Source organism: Scaptodrosophila lebanonensis, unplaced genomic scaffold (genome assembly GCF_003285725.1).
Source record: "Scaptodrosophila lebanonensis strain 11010-0011.00,11010-0021.00 unplaced genomic scaffold, SlebRS2 tig00000159-arrow-arrow-pilon, whole genome shotgun sequence".
Taxonomy (NCBI): domain Eukaryota; kingdom Metazoa; phylum Arthropoda; class Insecta; order Diptera; family Drosophilidae; genus Scaptodrosophila; species Scaptodrosophila lebanonensis.
This window is the reverse complement of record NW_022060596.1, coordinates 410,732-432,311: the sequence shown is the minus strand read 5'-3', so window position 1 is coordinate 432,311 and position 21,580 is coordinate 410,732. Positions and strand designations below refer to the sequence as shown.

Here is a 21,580-nt window from a genome sequence, read left to right as displayed (position 1 = left end):
TTCTCTGGTCTTAAGTTTTGTGTCAGATATGCTGTTGCATATCAATTATTTCAACTATTGTTAAAAATGAAACTGCCGTTGCTTAGCATTAGTCGGGCTTTATGAAAATCATTTCTTCTTGTTTCTTACCTTTTTGTTGACGTAAGTCCATACTGGCTTTGCATCACGTTAATTGATTGATTAAGTGTATAAGGTTTATTGTGACGACATTTTATATCTATGTCTATTTACAAATAATATACGGTTTTAAATATTGTGTGTTATTTTATGTGTTATAATGCTTGTAGGCACGTTACAGAGTTGCAGCCACGACTGGCGATATTTACATGAGTGTGATCTAGTGTTAATCTCGATTTATAATCTGAGATCATCGTTGATGTTGACTTGAAGCCGGCGTCTGTTGTGCGCTCTAAAATATTTTGCATAAATCGGAATATATCTTTTTCACAAGCTGTCGCTCCATATTACTGATCGAGCAAAACTCGCATGAAAAATGCATTATTAGAACCTTAAGCTCGCACAATTTCCGCTCCACCCACGCACACACAATCTCGGCCAACGTTTGCCGCTGATACTCTGGCACAAAGGCGCCTGGCACCTGCTTATTAGTTTGCTTTGCTTCTGTTGTAGGCCGGTCCTCTTCGTCGGAGGGCTCCTCCGGATGAATAGCCAGCGAATAATAGTATTCTAAAAGTTTAATGTGTGCCGGCGATTGACGCACTGGTGTCAAATTTAGATGCACCAACAGCATTAGACGCATTACCTCTGCCTGACGTAGTAGCTCGCCATACATGCCCGCCCGTTTGCGCTCATAGATATTATCTACAATGTCATCGTATTGTTGCAGAGCACCCAAATAATCACCACGTCTCATATATTGTTCAGCAGCTAATTCTAGATCATTAATGCGATGCGCGGGTGATGCAAACGCGCTGGTGCGATCTAGCTGATTATGCAGGTACTTCAGCTCGCGCAATACAGATGCCTTGGCTACACCCCCATCGGCCACGCGCTCCGATGCCTTGTTATAGCAATGCAAGGCACCTTCCCGGAAGCCGTTGTGGGCTGTGCGCATGTGTATTGTGCCAAACTCGCTGTGCGCGAACATAAAGTCTCTAGCGGCTCGCACATAGGCCTCAGCTTCACGCTGCTTCGCTCCACCGTAGGATTCGCATTTGGCAAAGCCCATGTGGCACATTGCCGCATATTGCATGATGCCCATATCTTCGAAACTATAGGCCAAACGCTGAAAATCTGCTTGCACTTCCGTCACATTCGGTGCGAAACGTCTGCAAAGAAGGAAGGTGAGAAAAACAAAAAGGGTGGCAAATTAATTTGCTGGAGAATGGAAAACTAAATAAGATGATTATCATCCACCATTTGGACTTACTTGAACACCGTGCGTTCGATTTTTTTAATTTTTCCCGATGCCCGCATGTACTGTTCAATTAGAGTCTTTGGGTAGTCCTCACTATTGTTGTCCTGTTGCTGCTCAATGGAAGGCGGAACCACGTTGCCGGTGTAACTTATGTTTGAGCTGGTGCCAGGAACACTCCGTAATTTGTCCATGCTGGTGAAGTTTCAAGGGGAGCGCGGTCTCTCTAAAATTCAGTTGATTGGAGCTCAGCTAACTTCGTTTGAACAACATGTTGCCCTGTCTGCCCAGACGTGTGTTTACACTTAACTGTAATTGCTCAAATTTACATTTATATTATATCCAATTTGCATTTACCAAACACTAAAACAAAAGAAAACACAAACAGCGGCTGATTTTCTTTATTACACCGTGCTGCCAGACTCATAACAGCTGTTGCGCATACGCAGCCCTGCGCTAACGCTTTCCAACACTGAATGTGCACAGGTGTATCGAATACAGGCAAAATTGCAGAGGGAGAGAGCGCATAGAATATATACAAGTAAGAACTGTAGCAATTATAAGCGCACGGCACGCGCTAAGCATTTAATAGGCAGGACGAAAGGGGCCCATTAAAAGGAATTAATAAATTGATAAGCTAATCAAACGTTTGTTCGTTATTAACGCGCATAAAATGGCCATCGCCGAACACGACAATGTTTTCATCTTTGTGCCAAATTTGATTGGTAAGATTTGTTATTATTTGATATGTACACACATATGTATGTATATATGCATGTATGTATGTAAATAAACTCAACGTATGGAATTTATGATACAAACAATAATTACGCACCCACCTAATCTGGTTGTCGTTGTTGTTGTTTCACATACGCTTTTAATTTAATTAGCGTCGTTTCGTTGCCGATTCTGTCCCAAAGCTCAAAAATTTCGCGGGCTGCAACCTGTAAAATGCAGACTACATACATATGCACATACATGTCCATACATACTTGACTACAATAACAACAACAATAGTGTCTTAACAATTCCCATAATGTTATAAAAACAAACAAGTAGCAACAACATCGTCTTCTTATTGATTGCCCACCTACCTAAGTATTTCTCAATGACTCCTCTCCACTCTTGGCCTTAATTTCTTGTACAGGTTATGCGCGCATCGTTCTGGCTCTAATTGCCTTCTGGTTTATGTCAACGAACTATGTGATCTCTGGTTGGTGTTACGCAATAAGTGCCCTTCTGGATGCCGTCGATGGACATGCAGCACGGGCCTTTAATCAGAGTAAGCATTTAGAATTGGAATACAAAATCCATGTTCTTCTGTACACGTCAGACCATACAATGCGGTTACATACACACAATGACGTAGTCATGTGTGTACATATTTACATATAAATGTGCATACACATATTCATACGTATGGACACACCCGGTCACCGGCTATTGAAAACGCTAGTTGCGGCGCACTAGAATTATAGAACTTTTTTTTCCCGTCGCCGTGGGCTTTTATATATACATACATACTCTATCACACACACACATTGTTTACAACCCCAGCAATCTATAATTTCTTCATAAATATTTGTATCGCGTTTTATTTTCACCTTTATATGGTCAACACGCTAGCAATTGTTAGTCTAGAGGAAGATTATTTTTCAAGCATTTGGAAGACTTTTTCATATCGTCTACCGTATCGGTAGCTAATAAATATCACATGTACATACATATATGGATATTGTGAATATTACAGAAAATATTCCCCACAACACACACACACACACACACACACACTGATCTATTGATTTGTATGTCAGTTCTCCATTATCATAATTTGCCTATATGATGTTTTTCGGCGTAGCTTGAAAACTTACCTAAATGTTACTAAAATTTTTACATGTAAAATTCTGAATATAATGCGAAAAAAACAACTTTAGAAGGAATCAATTTTTGCACTGTTGCACAGCTTTGAAATGAGTAGCAATTTACAGACGAAATAGGGGCACACGGCTTGACTAAAATACCAAAGCCTACTATAATTTTAATCTCATATTGCAAACTTCAGGCACTCGGTTTGGCGCCATGCTGGACCAACTGACGGATCGTTGCGGCACAACAGGTTTGCTGGTCACCCTGGCGTATTTCTATCCTCGCTATATGTTCTGGTTCCAGCTATCAATTGCCATTGATGTGGCCTGTCATTGGCTTTATATGCAAACGTAAGCATATATCAATGTTCGAGCTGTTTCTTATTCAATATAATGCACATATGTTTATTGTGTTCTATGTGTTTGCAGGAGCGTTATCGTTGGTCGTGTCTCGCATAAGGTGAACGATAACTTTGTAATGCGCATCTACTATCAGAAGGATGTATTGACCTTCATGTGTTGCGTCAACGAGCTGTTCTACATTTGCCTATATCTGTTAAATTTCACCTATGGGCCGTTGAGTACGTAATATATCATTGCTGGATTTATTTTTAATTACATTCGATTGTATTTTGTCTTGTTCTCTAGTATTTGGAGCTTCGCTCTTCAAAATACTGGCATTCCTGTCGGCTCCATTTGCTGTGCTCAAGTCCCTGATCTCTATAATGCACGCCTATGTGGCTGGCGTTGATTTGGCTGCTGTCGACGTGCGTGAACGTCAGGAGAAGCGTCAGAAGGAGGAGGTAGCTGTAGGTGGCAAGAAGTTGGAATAGATTAAACAACTGTCGTCGGCAATTATTTAAAAGTACTAAGCAAAAACTTTTCGATTCCAAAATGAACTATGAATAGTCGAACTCTAGTTATATATTTACATTAGCACGCTATTTGTTGATTTTATTTTGAATTTTAGTTATATATTTTGAAGGTGGAGAATGGAGAGCAGTGTACCTCCTTTCGAACAAAACAAATCGTACATATGTAGTCGTTACATATTTATTATTTGCATAGTATACTTTATGTTTTAGTTTAAAGGTTATTTATCTTATGTTGCGCTTGAATTGTACATACAAAAACACACGCAAGCACATGTGTTTATGTATAAAATTATGCATACATAATTATCAATTTTGGAACAATTGAAAGTGTTTGTGTATTTCCAAAGTTTATTGTATTTATTTATATTTTTTATAGTATGTATTTTTTAAATTGTTATTATTTTTTGAGTAAAACAGTAATTACTACTACTTCCAAAATTGTAACTAGTAAAAATACAAAAAAAAATATGAAAAAAAAACGATAATTGTTAATGGGTTGGTAAATAAATTGGTTAGATTAGTGACCGCCCATTTGTAGTGAATGAATTCTTAATATTCTATTTAATGTATGTCAAACAATTGTAAACTTGTAGCCGAATCATGAACTAAAAACTTCTAAGTTGTACGGCGGGTACCTGTAATTGTATTTACTCACATGTGGAGTAACAATTCAATGTTGTAAAATATATATATATTTTTTTTTGTAACAGTCACGAATGCAATGCAAATTTACTCAAAAATGTTGGAGCAGTTGTCAATAAACAACATATTGAAGATGTATTCTATTATTATTCACACACGTGTTCATTTGTTAATGTCGAGCGTTTTTGTATTTTGTATACGAAATTATTTTTGAAAACTGCGGGCCTGCGATAGTCAAACAGTGTTAGCCGATAGCGACAACAGAAAAAGAAGCTGCCACCTCGGTCAAACAGCAAGGTAAATAAGTTTACAGTTGCCTTGCGGTGCCCTCAGACAGCTGTTGCAAAATGATGTATCCCTGGCTGCAGCCGTTTTGTGCTCTTCGGTTAAGCGTTTGCTTTCGTTTTAGTTTAGAATCTTTAAACCCGGCTAAGATGCACTGATCGGACTAGAAGCGAGCGCTTTTCAGTGGCTATATAAGCATGAAATATAATATATTGACGCGCTTACGCAGTCTGATGCGAATAACCATACAATATGCTTGTATAACCCACTGTACGTTCGAATATCTTGGCGACTTTGTACTGGTAAGTTGAAGGAAGCAGCTGTCAATGATTCTATGCTTGGCTAATGTCAAGCGCTCTCTAGTGCAAGGGTCCTTCCATGGAGCCGACGCTGTTCTCGGACAACGTCTTGCTGACGGAACGGATATCAAAGTACTGGCGCAATTATCAGTCCGGCGACATCATCATCGCTGTCTCGCCCGTCAATGCCGACCAATATATATGCAAGCGCATTGTTGCTGTTTCTGGCGAGCGTATTGTCACCCAGAAGCCGCATCCCATTGAGGCAGAGTCCGTGCAAAAGCCGGTGAAGACAGCCATGACCACGGATTATGTGCCGCGTGGTTGTGTTTGGATCGAGGGCGATAACAAGGGTAACAGTTCCGACTCTCGTTATTATGGGCCTATCCCTTTGGGGCTCATACGGAGTCGTGTAGTGTGCCGCGTCTGGCCGCTGTCGCAATTATCGGGCTTATAGGGCACACATCAACAGTGCTTATGAAAAAGAGGATTTAAACCAAAATTACAAGTTTATGATTAACTATTCCTTTCTTCAAACTGAAACATGTAAATAAATATGCTATTTAACTTGTCTGTATTTGCGAAAAACTGATCCAGAAAAACAAAAATTGAGAAAAAAAGTAAACTGTTGTTTGTTCCAGCGAAGATTCTTGTGGCAATCACTATGATATATAGTCCAGTAATTATAATTCAAACCTGTAGTTCCACAAAATTCAAGTTCTGTAGAATATTAGAAGACACAAATGATTTTCCTTTAAGATTTATGTGTGGATTTTGTTGAACTGGTTTTGGACGTTCACGTTTGCAAACCCAAGTATAGATGTTAAAGCTTTTTTTTAATTACACCCATCCAAAAAATATTATATAGCTACAAATTTTAACTAAACATGCACAAAGGGAAATTTAAACAAAAATAATTGCGCTGTTGTTCCGCTTCTGGCTACTTTGTGGCTTCATTTGATGTTGACTGCGGCGTGTGTTGATCTACAAAATATAAGTTGTACTCCTTCTTCAGCACCTGATGCACTTCACAGCGACAGGTGAGCACCAGACCCCGTCGCTGATAGTCCAGATAGGTGCGCACAAAGTGCCGATTTGTCTCGTGCACTTGGGGATGCTCTAGATACTCCTGAATTGGCATCCATTGCAGTCGCGCAATCTCGCGCTCACAGCGCTTGAAGTCCAAATTCAGAGGCTTCAGACCTACTACCATGTAAATGTCGGAGCAACCAAAGTTGCCGCCATGCGAGTGTCGCAGACATACGACCGATTTAAATGTCGTCTGTATGCCCGTCTCCTCGCACACTTCGCGAATGGCCGCATCGATGAGGTTCTCGCGCGGCTCTACGTAGCCCCCAGGTAGCTTCCAGCTGTTAGGTATCATCGCGTAGCGATCAGATACGACTAGAACCTCGTCATTATCATTGATAACAAGACCTCCCACGCCGAGTAGTGTGTGGGCGTAGTTGGGCAAGTTGCTGCTCTCGTCCTTCGGCAGCCAACGGTACATGGCGACAACGCCAGTTCGTGCATGGTGAAAATCGAAGCCAGCCTCCGCCAAAATGGGCACCCATTCAGCTTGATTCTTATAGACATAAAACCAAATTGCGCGATTTCCGTTCGTACTCCAAAAATCAACCGATTCTGTAGAAAAATATTTAAAGTGATTATCAATTTGTGCTTGAAATCATGGTTCCTTCACCTACAATTGGTCTGTCAATAGCAATTTACAGACACTTAAAATTGTTTGATATATGTATGTAAAACTATCTTAAGAAATGACTAGCCGATACAAAAATATATTCAAAACATTTATTTTCTTCTCATTTGTTTTTATTTTTATTTTTTGAGTTTCAATCAAATAAAATTTGAATACTGCTGAGAATATATTTAAGTTTTCGAACGTTGGGTTTCTCGAAAAGACAGAAGTATTCAATTACTCCTTGTGATCCCCGAGAAAGAAGCACTCGGTTGGACAAAGGGAGAGGTATAACATAACTAATCAATAAAAATTTACGTACAGACATATATTTATAAAATAATAAGATCGCATTAATAATTTTTAGAAAATTCTTGGCGTTTCTTCAATAAATTTAAATTTGTAATAAGTTTGATTAACAATAAATTTTACAAAATACGGTCGCACACTTTTTTTAAAAACGAATTAACCTCAGAGACTGATTTAAATAGTAAATATTATTAGGAGTTTACGAAAAGACCTTCAGCGCTTTCAGCATTCAATTTAAATGGACACGAAAGCTGGTTTAAATTTTTTATAAAATGAATCCACTTAGTTTAAATCTGTGTGACTTGTAGGAATGCCACTATTAACATATTTAACATTTTTCGACTTACTTTGAAGCTTTTCCTGAAATTGGGCGTTAGTCAGACATTCGTCTTTGCAATCGACTGTCACACCTTTGAAACGATCGGTTTTACCCTGGAAGACTTCCTTTGGCGCGTCCATGGGTTCGAAACTGGACATTTTATAAGCTTGAGTTCAAGTGGGATCTATTCCGGATAATCGCTCACGATACTCACGCTTTGTACGGCCGTACTATTTGTAGTTGTGCCGATACTTGTTTCCGTCCTCCTCGTGGCAACTGCGTTGCTGCTGTGGCTGTTGCTCTAACGGACAACTGTTGCTGGTGGTGCTGCTCTTGACGCTGCAAGCGCGTTCGCCATGAATTGAACACGCGGAATTTAAAACAATGTCTGCGGCACAGCAGTGCGGTTGACGACATTAAATAATTGCGCAATGGCAATCGACGACGACGATGCCAACGTTAGGCAGTGGGGAATAATCAACTACTGAGCCGGGTGCTGTTGCTGCTGTTCCTTGCGTCACCGTTACCGCAAAGCACGGCTATCTGTCCCACTGCCTACAATTTATGGAGCTTGAAACAAAAGCGGCAGCGCATGCTGTTCAATAAAAAAAATTATTAGTAAGGGAAATTTAGGGGTTTATCAAGTAATACACAAATACACGAGCAGTCCCCATTCGCTATGGTGATCCAAGAGCTTTCATTTTTACTTTAAAAGACATATTTACAAATATATTGAATTTATACTGTAACGAACACAAACCACATACATACTATACATATGTATGTATGTACATACATATGTCCAAATGGCGATGTCAATCAATCGTGCAACTGATAAGCAACGTCATTGGCAGTGTGTCTCTGTGGCTGACAATTCGAATTTGGCGCGCGTGGGCGTCTGTACTGTATATGCAATGGACCGTGCTTAACAATAACCAAATAACAACAACAAAATATCAACATTAACTAGCGACAGGGCAACCTTGAATGACACCTGGTGGGCGTTTGGTGACTGTCCGTATTTGTTTGCGCTACGCTTCCGCTTTGGCAGTTAGCTTTTTTGTTGTTGTTTTTATCAGTCGCGTCGCTAATTGTTATCAGAATTATATGCCAATTAAAGCGAGTTTTATGTAATAACAAACTAATCGAAATACATACATGCCCAGCACATATAGACACAGTTTAAACACAGCCCTAAAATGTATTGCAACCGTTCTCACTAATCTTATGGTTATTAATAATGATTTGTAAATGAACTTACAAACTCCCGCCACTTTGTGTGTGTTTAAAGAGTATGGCATGCGTTACAAAGTTCAACGCGAGGCAGACGGTATGCAACAGCTGTGAGTCAGCTGGGCCAGGGCTGCTGTACGCTGTCAATGAGCCAAGTTATTGTTATCGATAGCATTAGGGCTGGCTTTATATATATTTCCTTGTAACGTACGGCAATTTGAATTAAATTAAATACACATGGATCTATGTACGTACAACTGGACAACAGTACATATGTTTATATGTTTATTTTTGCATATAACGTTAACTTGCCAATTTAAAATGTATCACAAAATATATAGGAAATGATGTTTTTGTGAGTATGCTTATGTACATAACTATGGGTGACTTCTGAAACTTCTTAAACCAGGGTGTCCCAAAATACTTAAATATACAAGTAATAATAATCAAAAAGTCTTGCAGTTTTAAATACATATACGTATGTATAAGTTGGAATTGTGAGTGTTGGAATTGCGTCTTAATGCGGTTCTGATCCGCCACAGGTTCGGTTCTCATCCAAAATCAGCCATTCATCTAACAAGGCGTTGCTAGCCGTGAGGCGACGGTGCGGATTTGTATTTAGCAATGGCATGAGAAATTCGACAAATTCGTATGCATCCTGCGGTGCCCAGCGATAATGTTCGATAAGCGTCGCGGCCAATGAGCGTGGCGCTAGCTCCTTAATGTTCCGCAGCTCATGATCGCTATTGAAAAAGTCTGGCGCATATTCTCCACAATTGATAAGACTTTCGGGTATGGAGCCGCATGTCTCAATTATGTTGGCAATGTGCACTTCATCCTGCGGGGCGTTGCCGCGTCGCAGAAGCGGATCGAAGAGGTAATCACCAGTGGCCAGTTCCCAAAACAAACATCCAGCGCTCCAAACGTCGGCAGCCTGATCATAGCCAGCGCCCAGGATAACTTCAACAGCTCGGTACTCACGCGTCTGAATGTCATTGGTAAAGTGATGATGGAACCAGCAGGCATTGCCCATGTCAGCAATCTTTACATGAAATTTGCAGGGCTCTAGGGCGGGATCCTTGCGTGACAGCAAATCCAAATTTATCTCGGACTGCGCCTGTTTTCTGTGCTGGGTGAAGATGCTCCCGCCAGCTTTCAGCTCACGCTTTTCATATGGTGACTTAGGCATCTTCTTTTTATTTGTATTCTGTTTCTTGTGCTTCTTCGATGGTTGCATATGAGCTCGCTGCGGATGGTGGTGAGGCTGGGCCTTCCGGTCTTCATCTTCCACGCGTTGTTGCACACGACGCACAAATTTCTCTGGATTGTTTACGAGCAGCTTCAGCATTTCAGAACTTCCCTCCAGCTGCTTGTAAATGTTTCCAAGAGGAACATTATTCAAATAGCCAAAGGGGACAGCTCCACCACGTTTGGGAGCGCGCTTGCCACGCAGGTTGCCGTCCACACTTAATAGCATCGAATGCCTCAATGGCGGCTCTTCGCCAATGCGAGCTGCCGCGCTCACGCTGCGCTGCTGCAAGTGTGGATGAGGCTGTATGGGGGCCGGCATGTCTCCCACTTGCTCAAAGACATTCAAGCGTTGGAGCTGTGCGAGATCATTGCTATCCAGGATGACTAGATCGTCGAACGGGAGAAACGGGAGCTGATTTGTAACGCCTGCGGCAGCCAATGATGGTGTTAATAGGCCATGAGAGGCGAGCATTAGTAAATCCTCGACGCCACGGCGACGTAGCCACTGGCGGTGTGCCTTGAAGAAGCTTATGCTGCGCTTAATTCTCGCTCGTAGCCGCCGCTTTGCTGTCTTGGTCAACTTACTGTCACTGGAGTTGTTTAGGAGACGCGAATATGGGCAAACCGCCACAGTAATACCCAGACGAGAAGATTGCTTTGCAGACTCCTTGCCCTTTGCTCCTGCATAGCTCTCCAAATAGGTTTTAGAAGCGATATTCGCCTGTGAGCGAACGGACACATCATCAGCCACCAGTAGCACATTCTCGGGCTTCAGATCAGTATGGATTATGTGGCATTGATTGTGCAAAAAAGCTAGACCCTCTAACACCTGGCGAGCGATCTGTTTCACATTGTAGAGGGGCAGGCCTCGATAGCGTGAGCGCTGAATCAACGTCAGCAAGTTGTCGCCAAGCACTTCGAAGACGATGCATTGATGGGTGCCGTTCTCGCCACTGATGTGGAAGTTATCCATTAGCTCGATCAATCGACTTCGCAATGGATGCCAATTGCTCTTGTCGATGTTCTTCAATAGACGGATCTCGTCACGCGCCGTCTCTGTAAAGTGCTCGGCCGATTTGACGACCTTAACTGCACAATAGCGATGCGTCTGCGAGTCGTGGCACATCCAGACGGTCGAGAAATGACCCCATCCCAGTTTTTTGAGCACATGGTAGCGATTCTGAAAAATGTCGCCAACAGCAATGGGATGGTAGCCACCAATTCGATAATCACCGGGACTTTCCTCAACTACGGTGGGCTGATTCGGCTCGGGAGTGTCCTCATAATCGCCATCTCCCTCGTAGGTGTTCGAGTAGTCAGTTCGCTCTGTCTCAACCTCAACGAAGACGGCGGGATGCTCCATCTCCACCAACGACTCCTGCTCACTGTCGTTGAGGTGATATTGCCGCGCGGAGCTGGCGCTGTTTATCTGGGGACAGTCATAGTATTGTGTCGAGTGGTGGCTCCCACAAATTGACATACACTCCAGGGACGAATTGTTGTCACCCGCATCACCATTCTCATTGCCATTGGCAGCATCTGCACCATTATCACAACTTCTGTCCCTACAATCACCACAGTTACAAGGGCCCATCGATTCGTGCTGATCATCCTTAAATTGTGACATTTGCATTCTATCGCTCACATTTCCAAATTCCTTTGACAGTTGATTCTTTGGGGAGCGATAGATTTGCTCAATGCCAGGGGCACTAGTTGGCTGAGTCTTTGGAATCAGGGCTGAGAGCTCGGTACTGCTTGCTAGGCTCGTCTCGATGGAAGACTTCGACGTAAAGCTGACAAACTCGTCTTCTTCCTCCTCAAACTCGGCGCTGACAAACTCACGCTCGGCTGACATTTTTGAATTGGTTTTGTCCCTGTAATTGCGGCTGTTGCTGCAAAAAGACAGGGCGTATTTATTATATCGCCAAGCGCATTCATTTTGTAACAAAAAAAAAAAAAAAAACTTACACAAGTTGACTATGAAATGTGCGCATAAACACATAAATACTAAAAAGCTGTTTGCCACAGGAGTCACGTTAAGTCAAATAAAACCTTCTTCACCGCCGACTATGTTGCATAAATCTTCACGTCATCCTCTGGTGGTTACCGCATTGTTATAAATACCCAGTTGAATGCATTTAACAAAATTTCTACGACTCTTATTTCATTTTGAAAAGCGAAAAGCTTGCAATAAGGAAAAAAAGTGAAAGAAAGAATATTTAACAACAGAGGAAAGTAAATGGGTAGCACTGTTGGTCAGTGTATACTTACGCTTGCGCTTTTTTGTCTATGTTGGCAGTGCCTTGAACTGCATGCGTTCAACGTTTACGCTCGCGCAGTTTTAGGTTTTAAGCCACATTGTACTCACCTGTGCTTTTCTTCTGAGAATTCTGTTACTGTAAATAGTTAATGCAGACGCCGCTTAGTTTTAACTTTAATTTATGGCGTTGCACGAAAGTGGTTTAATAGTTTTTCTAAGTTATGTACGAAATTAAATGGGCAGTCTACTAAGAGCACATTAAGTCACTCCTAAGAAGAGACGGAAATAAGGACAATTTTGATTCTCCAGAGGGGAGTATAAGAGCTCCAAAGTTTGTTTGAAAAATCTTCATTTTTCCACTGATCAACATCTGACATTTGGCTTTTATAATATATGAAAGAATACGGAAAAAACTGCATATATGTATGTATATATATGGCAAACGTTGAGAAGCTGGAATGTGGACACAAGTTTCCAGTTAAAGTGTAGGGGACTTTAACTTACAATTGGGTTATTTAATCTAAGAAAGAATACAAGATCATCTGTGACCGGACATGTCTAGATCAATTTCTCATGCTGCTCAAGAATTTTTCACAAATTTGTGAAACATACATTTACAAATGTCCAAATGATAGCTGATAAAATTAAAATAAATAAGAGTTGAAAAACAAACACTGTATAATAAGTAAAATGTACTTATATGCAATTTGTCAAACATATTTTTACAAAAGTGTAAATAATAGCTGTTGAATTGTGCATGCAATTGTGTAAAACACAAAATAATATATGTTTTTAAAAACTAATTTAAAAAAAATTAAATTAAATTAATTAAATTATTTAATTTAATTAAATAAAAATATATGTATGTATGTATTACACATAAATTATATATTTACATCATCGTGTCTATGCGTCTATAAGTAGAAGCAGCGACAACAGCTGCGGGCAGAGCTTCGGCAGAGAGTATATTTTTTTGGCTATAACTTTCTTCATAAATAATAAAATCACCTATCGCAATGAAACGTGGAAACTTGGTATTTGCCAAATTTGAGTAAAAGAATGTAATAATTGTTATAAAAATATTAAAAAAATAATAGTTATTAATAAAAATGTTAAACCTATACAAATCAAAAACATGTACTTCATAAAGGGTCATATTCTAAAAGATATTCACATTTAAAGTTAAAATTTGTCTATTTTGTGTGTACGCAGAATTATGCGGACAAGTATACATATGTCCGTCTGTCCCTCGGCATAATGGTTTGGGCAGCTAATGCGTTGGAAAGAGCTCCTCGCTCTTATACATACATATATGTATGTACATATATGCATACATACTTATATAATTATTATAGGGTTAACTAGGAAATAAAAGTAAATATATGTATGTGCGCGAGCGAAAAGCACAAACAACAAAAGGCTAACGAAACGGCATAGATCTGAGCGACGCTAAGCCAAAGCTCTAATACAAATGCGTGAGAGCGAAGGCAACAACAAAATTGCGTGGGCGCGATGGAAAAGAAATAATGCACGAGTAAACAGTGTAGTTGCAGTCATAGCCGTAAATATCATGCACACGTTTACCGTACACTTGAGCCTTTCTCAGAGAGCGATATAAGTATAATATATAGCAGCACTAAAAAGTAAGCCGCTCTTATACGCTGTTAAGCTGAGAACATTATTACATATGTATGCTCAGATGAATATTGCACGCTAGCTTATGTAGAAAAGAAATGCACAAAGTCAGTCGTTTCCCTGGCCTCAACAAGATCAGACCTATTGCCTTATTGATGTATTAATAGTCGGCGCTTAAATTAATTTTATATTTCAATTTTTATGGGATTTAGCTTCTTGTCAGGATATTTTTGAAATATAGTAACAGCTCTGCAGTCTTCGATGCATATTCAGCAGATCCGCTGATCATTTCCTTGCAGTTTAAGACATTCAAAATGGTTCCCAATCTTCTGATAATGTCATTGTCCACTTCGGTGATTTATTTCTGACAAATATCTGTCAATATCTGTAAATAGGATAGCGCGCAACCTATTCACTGCCAGATACCGCAAACTATTTTCAACTTGCGGAACGTCTCTGGGAGAACAAAAAGGAAACAAACCAATGCTTAAATTTCCAAATTCATTCTGATTTTAATATCGAAATTACTCACTATTTATACAATTTTGAATTTGGCGGGCCATAATGCTTATTGACTTATGCTTCTAATGAATCTAGCTCAATTTGTTCAGATGGTTTAAAGGAGGGTGTTCCAAACTCGACCCTAATTCCTGGATGTCATTTAGACTTTTCCCATTGGTGGTTTTCGCCGAAGCATCGAACACTACTCGCAACTTGGTGGTTATGCTTTCTTCCCTAATTACTGCCTGATGGGGCATATAATATTTCCCTTTGCCAGTGTCCTTTGCTTCTTCCATGTGTTGCTTTTCTAAATATTCATCCATGCACGCGCATGCACTGTTCTTTTAATTCGTTATCGTTTGTAAATCGCTTTTCTAAGTTCATTAAACGAGCTAAGGCTTTTTTCCGTGATTCAACTAGCTCTTTTTCCTCTTCAAAGGGTACTCTGACCACAAATTTCCCATCACTATCTCTAATTGTAGTGTCCTCAAACAGTTTCATGCATTCTTCATTATCTTCAGTAGCCGTTTCTGAAACTTATTCGAGCTCCCAAAACATTTCCAGGTTTACGGTAATTGCATCTACTCTATCTGCCTCTGGGGTCTTAACTGGTCCTGATAAAATCCAGCCTAGCTTCGTTTTTTGTGCTAGGATAGACCCATCTTGTCTTACTCTTTGCATTATTATTTCTGGCAACATATAGCTGCCCATCAAAATGTCGATCCTACTTTCTTATTAAATAGCGGATCATTCTGCCATTGGCTTTTGTTATACTCGAAGCTAGATTGTGGTTGTGGATTTAATATCCGACTCAATCACCACTGGGCTAGGAAATCTTGGCCTAATTTTTATATTTATTAGTGAGTTTGAGACTCCAGCGAAACTATCGCCTATACCAAAAATCTGGGTTTTCTTCTTTATTTTCGGAAGCTGCAGTATTTGTGATCCTTGGTCTACTACAGCCCTTAAAATTGTCCATTCTCCTGTATATGATTTGACTTCTATCTGCGCTGTTGCAAGGATCGTTGTTGTTGATGCCTTTGCAATCAGCGTTCCCGCTCTACCCTCTTCTTTGTGCAATAGTACATGATGTTTCTCACACTTCTTCTGACGATCCTGACATAAGGATCTAAAATCTTGCTTTAAGCAAGAGAAGCATCGTCCGATTCCCTTTGCTGCGGTCCATCTCTCTGCTACCGAAAGATTGATGAACTCCCTACAACTCTCTAATGGATGTCCTATAAGTTTGCAATATGGACATGTTGTTTGTGGGTAGTTCCTACTTGTTTCTTTTGGATAACTCCTGAACGGTGCTTTAAAAGCCTTTTGTTTGAATGTCTTTGTTTGCATTGTTTGTATTGCCTGGAGGTGTTGTTCGAGAAACTCCAAAACCTCTTCTAAGGTTTGGGTTTCTCCTGTTCTCCTAGTGTACTGTTCATACTGTTGTAGTCCTGCCCTATCGAATTTTCTTAAAACTATCCTAGTCCATATTATATCTGCTTCTTTTATTCCTGTATCCATGCCGTTTATGGCATGAATACATTGCCTGGTAGTATCTAGCAGGGCCTGGACACTTTTCTCCGACTCACTATTCATTGTGGGCTGATCTAATAGTTTGTCCATGTGGTAGGAGAATATTTGTCGCCTATTTTCGTACCTACCTTTCAAAATATGTATTGCTGTTTTATAAACAAACCAATGCTTAAATTTCCAAATTCATTCTGATTTTATTATCGAAATTACTCACTATTTATACAATTTTTAACTTCTGTACTAGTTTTTTCTTATGTACTAATAATTTAATATTTGGCTCTTTCTTAGTCTCTAAACATTGTACTTACTCTAATATTACAACACATTAAGTCAAACTTTTGACCCTGGAACTGATTTTTTAATAAGTAAAAGTTATACTTGCTCAATTTTCTAAGCTAGAGTTCAAAAATCGATTAGAATCTATGAAGTTTCGATTATACAAATATCTATTATCTTTTACAAAACGTTGTATGTTTGTTCCTTCGTATTTTAAGTGGACTGTATATTTTTAGATTGTTTATGACTGCCACATGTGCGCGCAGGCTTGGTCTAATTTCCTTGGGATTGAGTCTCACTATCAGCTCATATTTTTGAGTGTGGCAACAGTACTATTCATAAAACTATGTTCACTAGTGAACACTAAGAAAAATATATTGTAATAAGAGCATTAATAAAATATTGATTAACAAAGACAATTACTTTTCAATAATTTATTTATTTGTTTAAATACAAGTTTATTTACATTTACAATACATATACAGTTCATTGGTGCTTATAAATATATAAAATGCTATATTTTAAATATAAAATACAATTGAGAATTTTCGTTATTTTGGATTCAAGTCAATTTTATAATGACCCCACGCTAAAGTAGATAGAATTAACTATCTTCAGTAATATACCTCTTATCATCTTTATAATTAAGACTTACTTTATTTACAATTTCAGTATAAAGAGTATGTATATATGAAAGTTCTACTGCTGCTAAATCATTATTAAATATTTCAATGCTATGGCAATTCGGCATAGCTACAAGTTGTCTGTAACCCACAGAGTTTTGAGCTGATTCATATCTACTCACTAGTCTAACATCTCGACGTTTCTCGACATTTTCCATGGTTTTACCATAAACGGCATTGTTCATTAATTTAAAAAAATTCTTTATGAATTTTTGTTAATTCAAGACCATTCTGGAGACACAACTGAAGTTGCTTAATATGAATAATATAATTTTTTTTATTAGTTAAGTCTGCTAATAATTTTTTATGTTTCCCACTAGGGGGTATCTTATTTTCTGGACAGAATGGTAAGCTATTATGTTTATCATGAACTTTTTTGGGATATTCTAAGTCCACTTCAAGTATATAACCGTTGGCTTCTTTATCGGAAAGATTTGAAATATTTAATAATCCTATTTCATAGGTACTTAAGAAGCGAAAGTCAGAAATAGGAAGTTCATGGGACATAGCCCAACCATATAAATTGTTAGCATCAATATATGCTAAAAAAACCTTATCCTGTGCTGGATTAAAATTTTTTAAATATTCATTATTAGCAGTTACTAGCCTTTGGTTACATTGTGTTAAGCCACCTCGGATAGCAACTTTTAAGAAATTGTATATATTAGGATCACTGATTTGCTCTAAATTTACTTTAGTAATTTTTAACATAGCATCCCAAGAAAGTGAGGGTGCTGTTACATAATTAATGGGATCTAAATTGTATATTTGTTTACAAATATTTCTAAAATTTTCAAAAATATCTGAAAGTATTAGAACATCGCTTCGCAATTACAGAAGAAGATATTCTTTTTATGATTTACATTTAAATGTGCTCCAAACTTTATGAGCAAAGCTGTAATCTTTTATTGAACATTCCTCATCGGCTAAGGAGTTATAAAAATGTTCTCTACTTGGTAAACTAGTATCATCCAATTTTTCAAATGTATCCAAATAGTCATACGGGAAGATACCTTTTCTACACATTAAGTCAAACTTTTGACCCTGGAACTGACTTTTTAATAAGTGAAAATTATCCTTATCCATATAACTTGCTAAATTTTCTAAGCTAGAGTTCAAAAATCTATTAGAATCGATGAAGTTTATATTATACAAATATCTATTATCTTTTACAACTTTTTTAGTTACTGTTATATACAACTCCTTATTGCATGGAATTGCAGTCAAGTTTTTACCTAACTGACATATAAATAGATGTACGTCATACCTAGATAAATTATGAAAAACTACAGGGAAAGCTGGAAACTTAAACTTGTACTCATTTTTACATTTGCTATGTATAGGCCCCATATACTCGCCATTAAAATAATTATAAGCCTTTTGTCGATCACCATCAGGAATGTCCTTTTCACAGGCGCAGCATTTTTCGTATTCCTGTAGGATTGCATCTGCGATGTCGAGTTCCTCCAATGGCTTAGCAGGTTTTGCCCAGTATAGGTCATAAAGTCTGTCTGTTGTAGCTTGTAAGGTTTAAAAGGTTTCATATTTTTCAAAACTTGTTTATAGGATAAATGGTGATATAAATTACCTTCATATTGCCATGTTTCATTTAGTTCAGGTCTATATTTATGGAGTACATTGAACGAAACCGCACAGGCAGTATGCTTCTGGGCCTTTGTAGTGGACGATACGTTGGGCGAGTTTAAAGATGTGCTATATCTCTCCAAAACAGCCTCAATATCCGCATAGATGGTGACAGGTGGAGATAGTTTTTTACGCCAGTCCTCAAACTTAATTGACGATCCTGGAGCAGGATAGCTAGCTCTTACTTTACCACACTCTTTTTCATTATGAGTTTTATGGCCTTGGGTATAAGAATGAAGGCATGACTCGCAAAAAGTACCACCTGATACATGACTCGCTGTAAACTGTGCCTTTAGGAGTCCTTTTGTGTCCCTTATCAGTGCATAATGGTACTGATGCTTTTTTTCATTATAAAATGCCAGCATGCTTACAAGTATATGAAATTCTTTTTTCTGTTTCGTATGATAAGATGGTCCAATCCGATCTTCGAACTTCCATCAGAGCGTTTTTCCAGAACAAAGATATTAATACTGAATTTGCGATTCATTGTTTCAAAACGAGCTATATCTGTTCTATCAACAGGAAAAGTCATTCCAGTAAAATCCAATGTCTCCCGTTCATATGTTATTTTGTTTGATGATATGTTTTTGTAGCTGTTAACGAATGCAGAGGCTCTTCAGGATGTTTGCGAAACCTTATTGCAGCTAAAACTGTCCATTTAAAGCAATATGCATCATTATTCTTAACATTTGTTATTGCTCCTTGGGCTCTGATATTGGATGGCAAAGGGCAGTACGATGAAACCCGAATGTGCTCCAATTTCGTAACTACCATTTCGAAATATGTAAATTTTTCTTGAAACTCACTTGATAATAAAGCAAGATTTTCAATTGTTTTATCTAATTCAGCATCAATTTCATCGATAGTATAGATGCTATTTAATGTAGTGGCAAAGTGCTTTAACGATGCAACAGTCAGTTCCTTCGTCTGAATTTTTAACGTATTCACCGATCAGTTTTAAGCTGTACTTAATAGCATTATGCTCATTGATGCTTAGTTCGAGCAGAGCTTTAATATCTTGCTTCGTGTGGTTATAAAATTCTTTTGCGTCTATTATATTTTCACGTTCACCCTTAATGCGATACATTTTGCAGAGAAAATTACTTGTTGGTGAAATTACAAGGACGTTCTTGTTGTCTTCTAGTTGTTAAAAGTTAAATGAATTTTATAAAATTTAGCAGAAACTTTTGTTTTGCATATCAAGCAATCTACTTCGGGCTCAGATTCTTTCATTTTCTTCGAAGGGCGTAAGCTTGCGGTTTCCTCTTCTTGCTCAGAAAAGGCCCTTTTACTAATTTTAGCTGCCGCCTCCATCATTGTGGTGAATGCGTCCCTTGGTCCTGAACACTCGGTGTAGTGTTCCTCAAAGGCTTCAACGCCTTCAATGGTGGCATTGCATTGATCACAACTAACTTTTAAGGCCATTGTTGCATTGGTTTTTAGTTTTTTTAACACAACGTTTGTTTTATTTATTTATTTATTTTTTTTTTTTTTCACTGAATCACGTTAACGCTTCTGCAGATTTTTTTTTGTTTTTGCTTGAACAAAATAAAATTGCACTGGAATTGTTTATACCCGCAAACCACTTTGAAAACTATTTATTTTTAAAACTTGAAAAAACGTTGAGTGTTGTAGCAGTTTCTTTATGAGCTGAGCTTCTCAAATGAGTTTTATAAAATTTAGCAGGAACTTTTGTTTTGCATATCAAGCAATCTACTTCGGGCTCAGATTCTTTCATTTTCTTCGAAGGGCGTAAGCTTGCGGTTTCCTCTTCTTGCTCAGAAAAGGCCCTTTTACTAATTTTAGCTGCCGCCTCCATCATTGTGGTGAATGCGTCCCTTGGTCCTGAACACTCGGTGTGGTGTTCCTCAAAGGCTTCAACGCCTTCAATGGTGGCATTGCATTGATCACAACTAACTTTTAAGGCCATTGTTGCATTGGTTTTTAGTTTTTTTAACACAACGTTTGTTTTATTTATTTATTTTTTTATTTTTTTTCACTGAATCACGTTAACGCTTCTGCAGATTTTTTTTTGTTTTTGCTTGAACAAAATAAAATTGCACTGGAATTGTTTATACCCGCAAACCACTTTGAAAACTATTTATTTTTAAAACTTGAAAAAACGTTGAGTGTTGTAGCAGTTTCTTTATGAGCTGAGCTTCTCAAATGAGTTTTATAAAATTTAGCAGGAACTTTTGTTTTGCATATCAAGCAATCTACTTCGGGCTCAGATTCTTTCATTTTCTTCGAAGGGCGTAAGCTTGCGGTTTCCTCTTCTTGCTCAGAAAAGGCCCTTTTACTAATTTTAGCTGCCGCCTCCATCATTGTGGTGAATGCGTCCCTTGGTCCTGAACACTCGGTGTAGTGTTCCTCAAAGGCTTCAACGCCTTCAATGGTGGCATTGCATTGATCACAACTAACTTTTAAGGCCATTGTTGCATTGGTTTTTAGTTTTTTTAACACAACGTTTGTTTTATTTATTTATTTTTTTATTTTTTTTCACTGAATCACGTTAACGCTTCTGCAGATTTTTTTTTGTTTTTGCTTGAACAAAATAAAATTGCACTGGAATTGTTTATACCCGCAAACCACTTTGAAAACTATTTATTTTTAAAACTTGAAAAAACGTTGAGTGTTGTAGCAGTTTCTTTATGAGCTGAGCTTCTCAAATGAGTTTTATAAAATTTAGCAGGAACTTTTGTTTTGCATATCAAGCAATCTACTTCGGGCTCAGATTCTTTCATTTTCTTCGAAGGGCGTAAGCTTGCGGTTTCCTCTTCTTGCTCAGAAAAGGCCCTTTTACTAATTTTAGCTGCCGCCTCCATCATTGTGGCGAATGCGTCCCTTGGTCCTGAACACTCGGTGTAGTGTTCCTCAAAGGCTTCAACGCCTTCAA

The 21,580-nt window shown here is 38.6% G+C and overlaps 5 protein-coding genes across 9 annotated transcripts; 2 read left to right on the top strand and 3 right to left on the bottom strand.

Moving 5' to 3' along the window:
• Nucleotides 1-172: 172 nt before the first annotated feature.
• Nucleotides 173-3,308, bottom strand: LOC115629555. Of its 3 annotated transcripts, none has more exons than XM_030526044.1 (3): nucleotides 3,247-3,308; nucleotides 1,391-1,738; nucleotides 173-1,289 (listed from the first exon to the last, which is right to left on the bottom strand). In XM_030526044.1, exons 2-3 carry the CDS (start codon nucleotides 1,567-1,569, stop codon nucleotides 410-412), a joined length of 1,059 nt encoding a protein of 352 aa, XP_030381904.1. In that variant the 5' UTR covers nucleotides 1,570-1,738; nucleotides 3,247-3,308; the 3' UTR covers nucleotides 173-409. The 3 variants fall into 3 exon arrangements, with proteins under 3 accessions (XP_030381904.1, XP_030381906.1, XP_030381905.1); XM_030526046.1 differs by having other exon boundaries at nucleotides 1,391-1,684; nucleotides 3,247-3,292; XM_030526045.1 differs by lacking the exon at nucleotides 3,247-3,308 and having other exon boundaries at nucleotides 1,391-1,755.
• Nucleotides 1,887-4,184, top strand: LOC115629556 (CDP-diacylglycerol--inositol 3-phosphatidyltransferase). Its single transcript, XM_030526047.1, has 5 exons — nucleotides 1,887-2,100; nucleotides 2,523-2,657; nucleotides 3,438-3,591; nucleotides 3,670-3,821; nucleotides 3,889-4,184. The coding sequence occupies exons 1-5, from the start codon at nucleotides 2,049-2,051 to the stop codon at nucleotides 4,071-4,073; spliced, it is 678 nt and encodes a 225-aa protein (XP_030381907.1). The 5' UTR covers nucleotides 1,887-2,048; the 3' UTR covers nucleotides 4,074-4,184.
• A 737-nt stretch (nucleotides 4,185-4,921) lies between these two features.
• LOC115629554 (mitochondrial inner membrane protease subunit 1) lies at nucleotides 4,922-5,966 on the top strand. The gene is made up of 3 exons (XM_030526042.1): nucleotides 4,922-5,054; nucleotides 5,167-5,344; nucleotides 5,406-5,966. Exons 2-3 carry the CDS (start codon nucleotides 5,240-5,242, stop codon nucleotides 5,796-5,798), a joined length of 498 nt encoding a protein of 165 aa, XP_030381902.1. The 5' UTR covers nucleotides 4,922-5,054; nucleotides 5,167-5,239; the 3' UTR covers nucleotides 5,799-5,966.
• A 190-nt stretch (nucleotides 5,967-6,156) lies between these two features.
• LOC115629553 (nudix hydrolase 2) lies at nucleotides 6,157-9,022 on the bottom strand. Of its 3 annotated transcripts, none has more exons than XM_030526039.1 (4): nucleotides 8,930-9,022; nucleotides 7,883-8,263; nucleotides 7,697-7,818; nucleotides 6,157-6,985 (listed from the first exon to the last, which is right to left on the bottom strand). In XM_030526039.1, the coding sequence occupies exons 2-4, from the start codon at nucleotides 8,083-8,085 to the stop codon at nucleotides 6,282-6,284; spliced, it is 1,029 nt and encodes a 342-aa protein (XP_030381899.1). In that variant the 5' UTR covers nucleotides 8,086-8,263; nucleotides 8,930-9,022; the 3' UTR covers nucleotides 6,157-6,281. The 3 variants fall into 3 exon arrangements, with proteins under 3 accessions (XP_030381899.1, XP_030381900.1, XP_030381901.1); XM_030526040.1 differs by having other exon boundaries at nucleotides 8,827-8,940; XM_030526041.1 differs by lacking the exon at nucleotides 8,930-9,022 and adding an exon at nucleotides 8,651-8,729.
• A 178-nt stretch (nucleotides 9,023-9,200) lies between these two features.
• Nucleotides 9,201-12,007, bottom strand: LOC115629569 (SRSF protein kinase 2-like). Its single transcript, XM_030526061.1, has one exon. The coding sequence runs from the start codon at nucleotides 12,005-12,007 to the stop codon at nucleotides 9,419-9,421; it is 2,589 nt and encodes an 862-aa protein (XP_030381921.1). The 3' UTR covers nucleotides 9,201-9,418.
• Nucleotides 12,008-21,580: the final 9,573 nt, after the last annotated feature.

Bases quoted from the DNA above. Each gene is read 5' to 3' on its own strand.
- LOC115629555 (XM_030526044.1), bottom strand. From the start codon at position 1,569: ATGGACAAATTACGGAGTGTTCCTGGCACCAGCTCAAACATAAGTTAC. The intron at 1,290-1,390 runs GTAAGTCCAAAT...CCTTCTTTGCAG, and splicing joins ATCGAACGCACGGTGTTCAA to ACGTTTCGCACCGAATGTGA.
- LOC115629556 (XM_030526047.1), top strand. From the start codon at position 2,049: ATGGCCATCGCCGAACACGACAATGTTTTCATCTTTGTGCCAAATTTG. The intron at 2,101-2,522 runs GTAAGATTTGTT...TTTCTTGTACAG, and splicing joins CTTTGTGCCAAATTTGATTG to GTTATGCGCGCATCGTTCTG. The intron at 2,658-3,437 runs GTAAGCATTTAG...TGCAAACTTCAG, and splicing joins AGCACGGGCCTTTAATCAGA to GCACTCGGTTTGGCGCCATG.
- LOC115629554 (XM_030526042.1), top strand. From the start codon at position 5,240: ATGAAATATAATATATTGACGCGCTTACGCAGTCTGATGCGAATAACC. The intron at 5,345-5,405 runs GTAAGTTGAAGG...AGCGCTCTCTAG, and splicing joins ATCTTGGCGACTTTGTACTG to TGCAAGGGTCCTTCCATGGA.
- LOC115629553 (XM_030526039.1), bottom strand. From the start codon at position 8,085: ATGTCGTCAACCGCACTGCTGTGCCGCAGACATTGTTTTAAATTCCGC. The intron at 7,819-7,882 runs GTGAGTATCGTG...TAAAATGTCCAG, and splicing joins ATAGTACGGCCGTACAAAGC to TTTCGAACCCATGGACGCGC. The intron at 6,986-7,696 runs GTAAGTCGAAAA...ATTTTTCTACAG, and splicing joins ATTTCAGGAAAAGCTTCAAA to AATCGGTTGATTTTTGGAGT.
- LOC115629569 (XM_030526061.1), bottom strand. From the start codon at position 12,007: ATGTCAGCCGAGCGTGAGTTTGTCAGCGCCGAGTTTGAGGAGGAAGAA.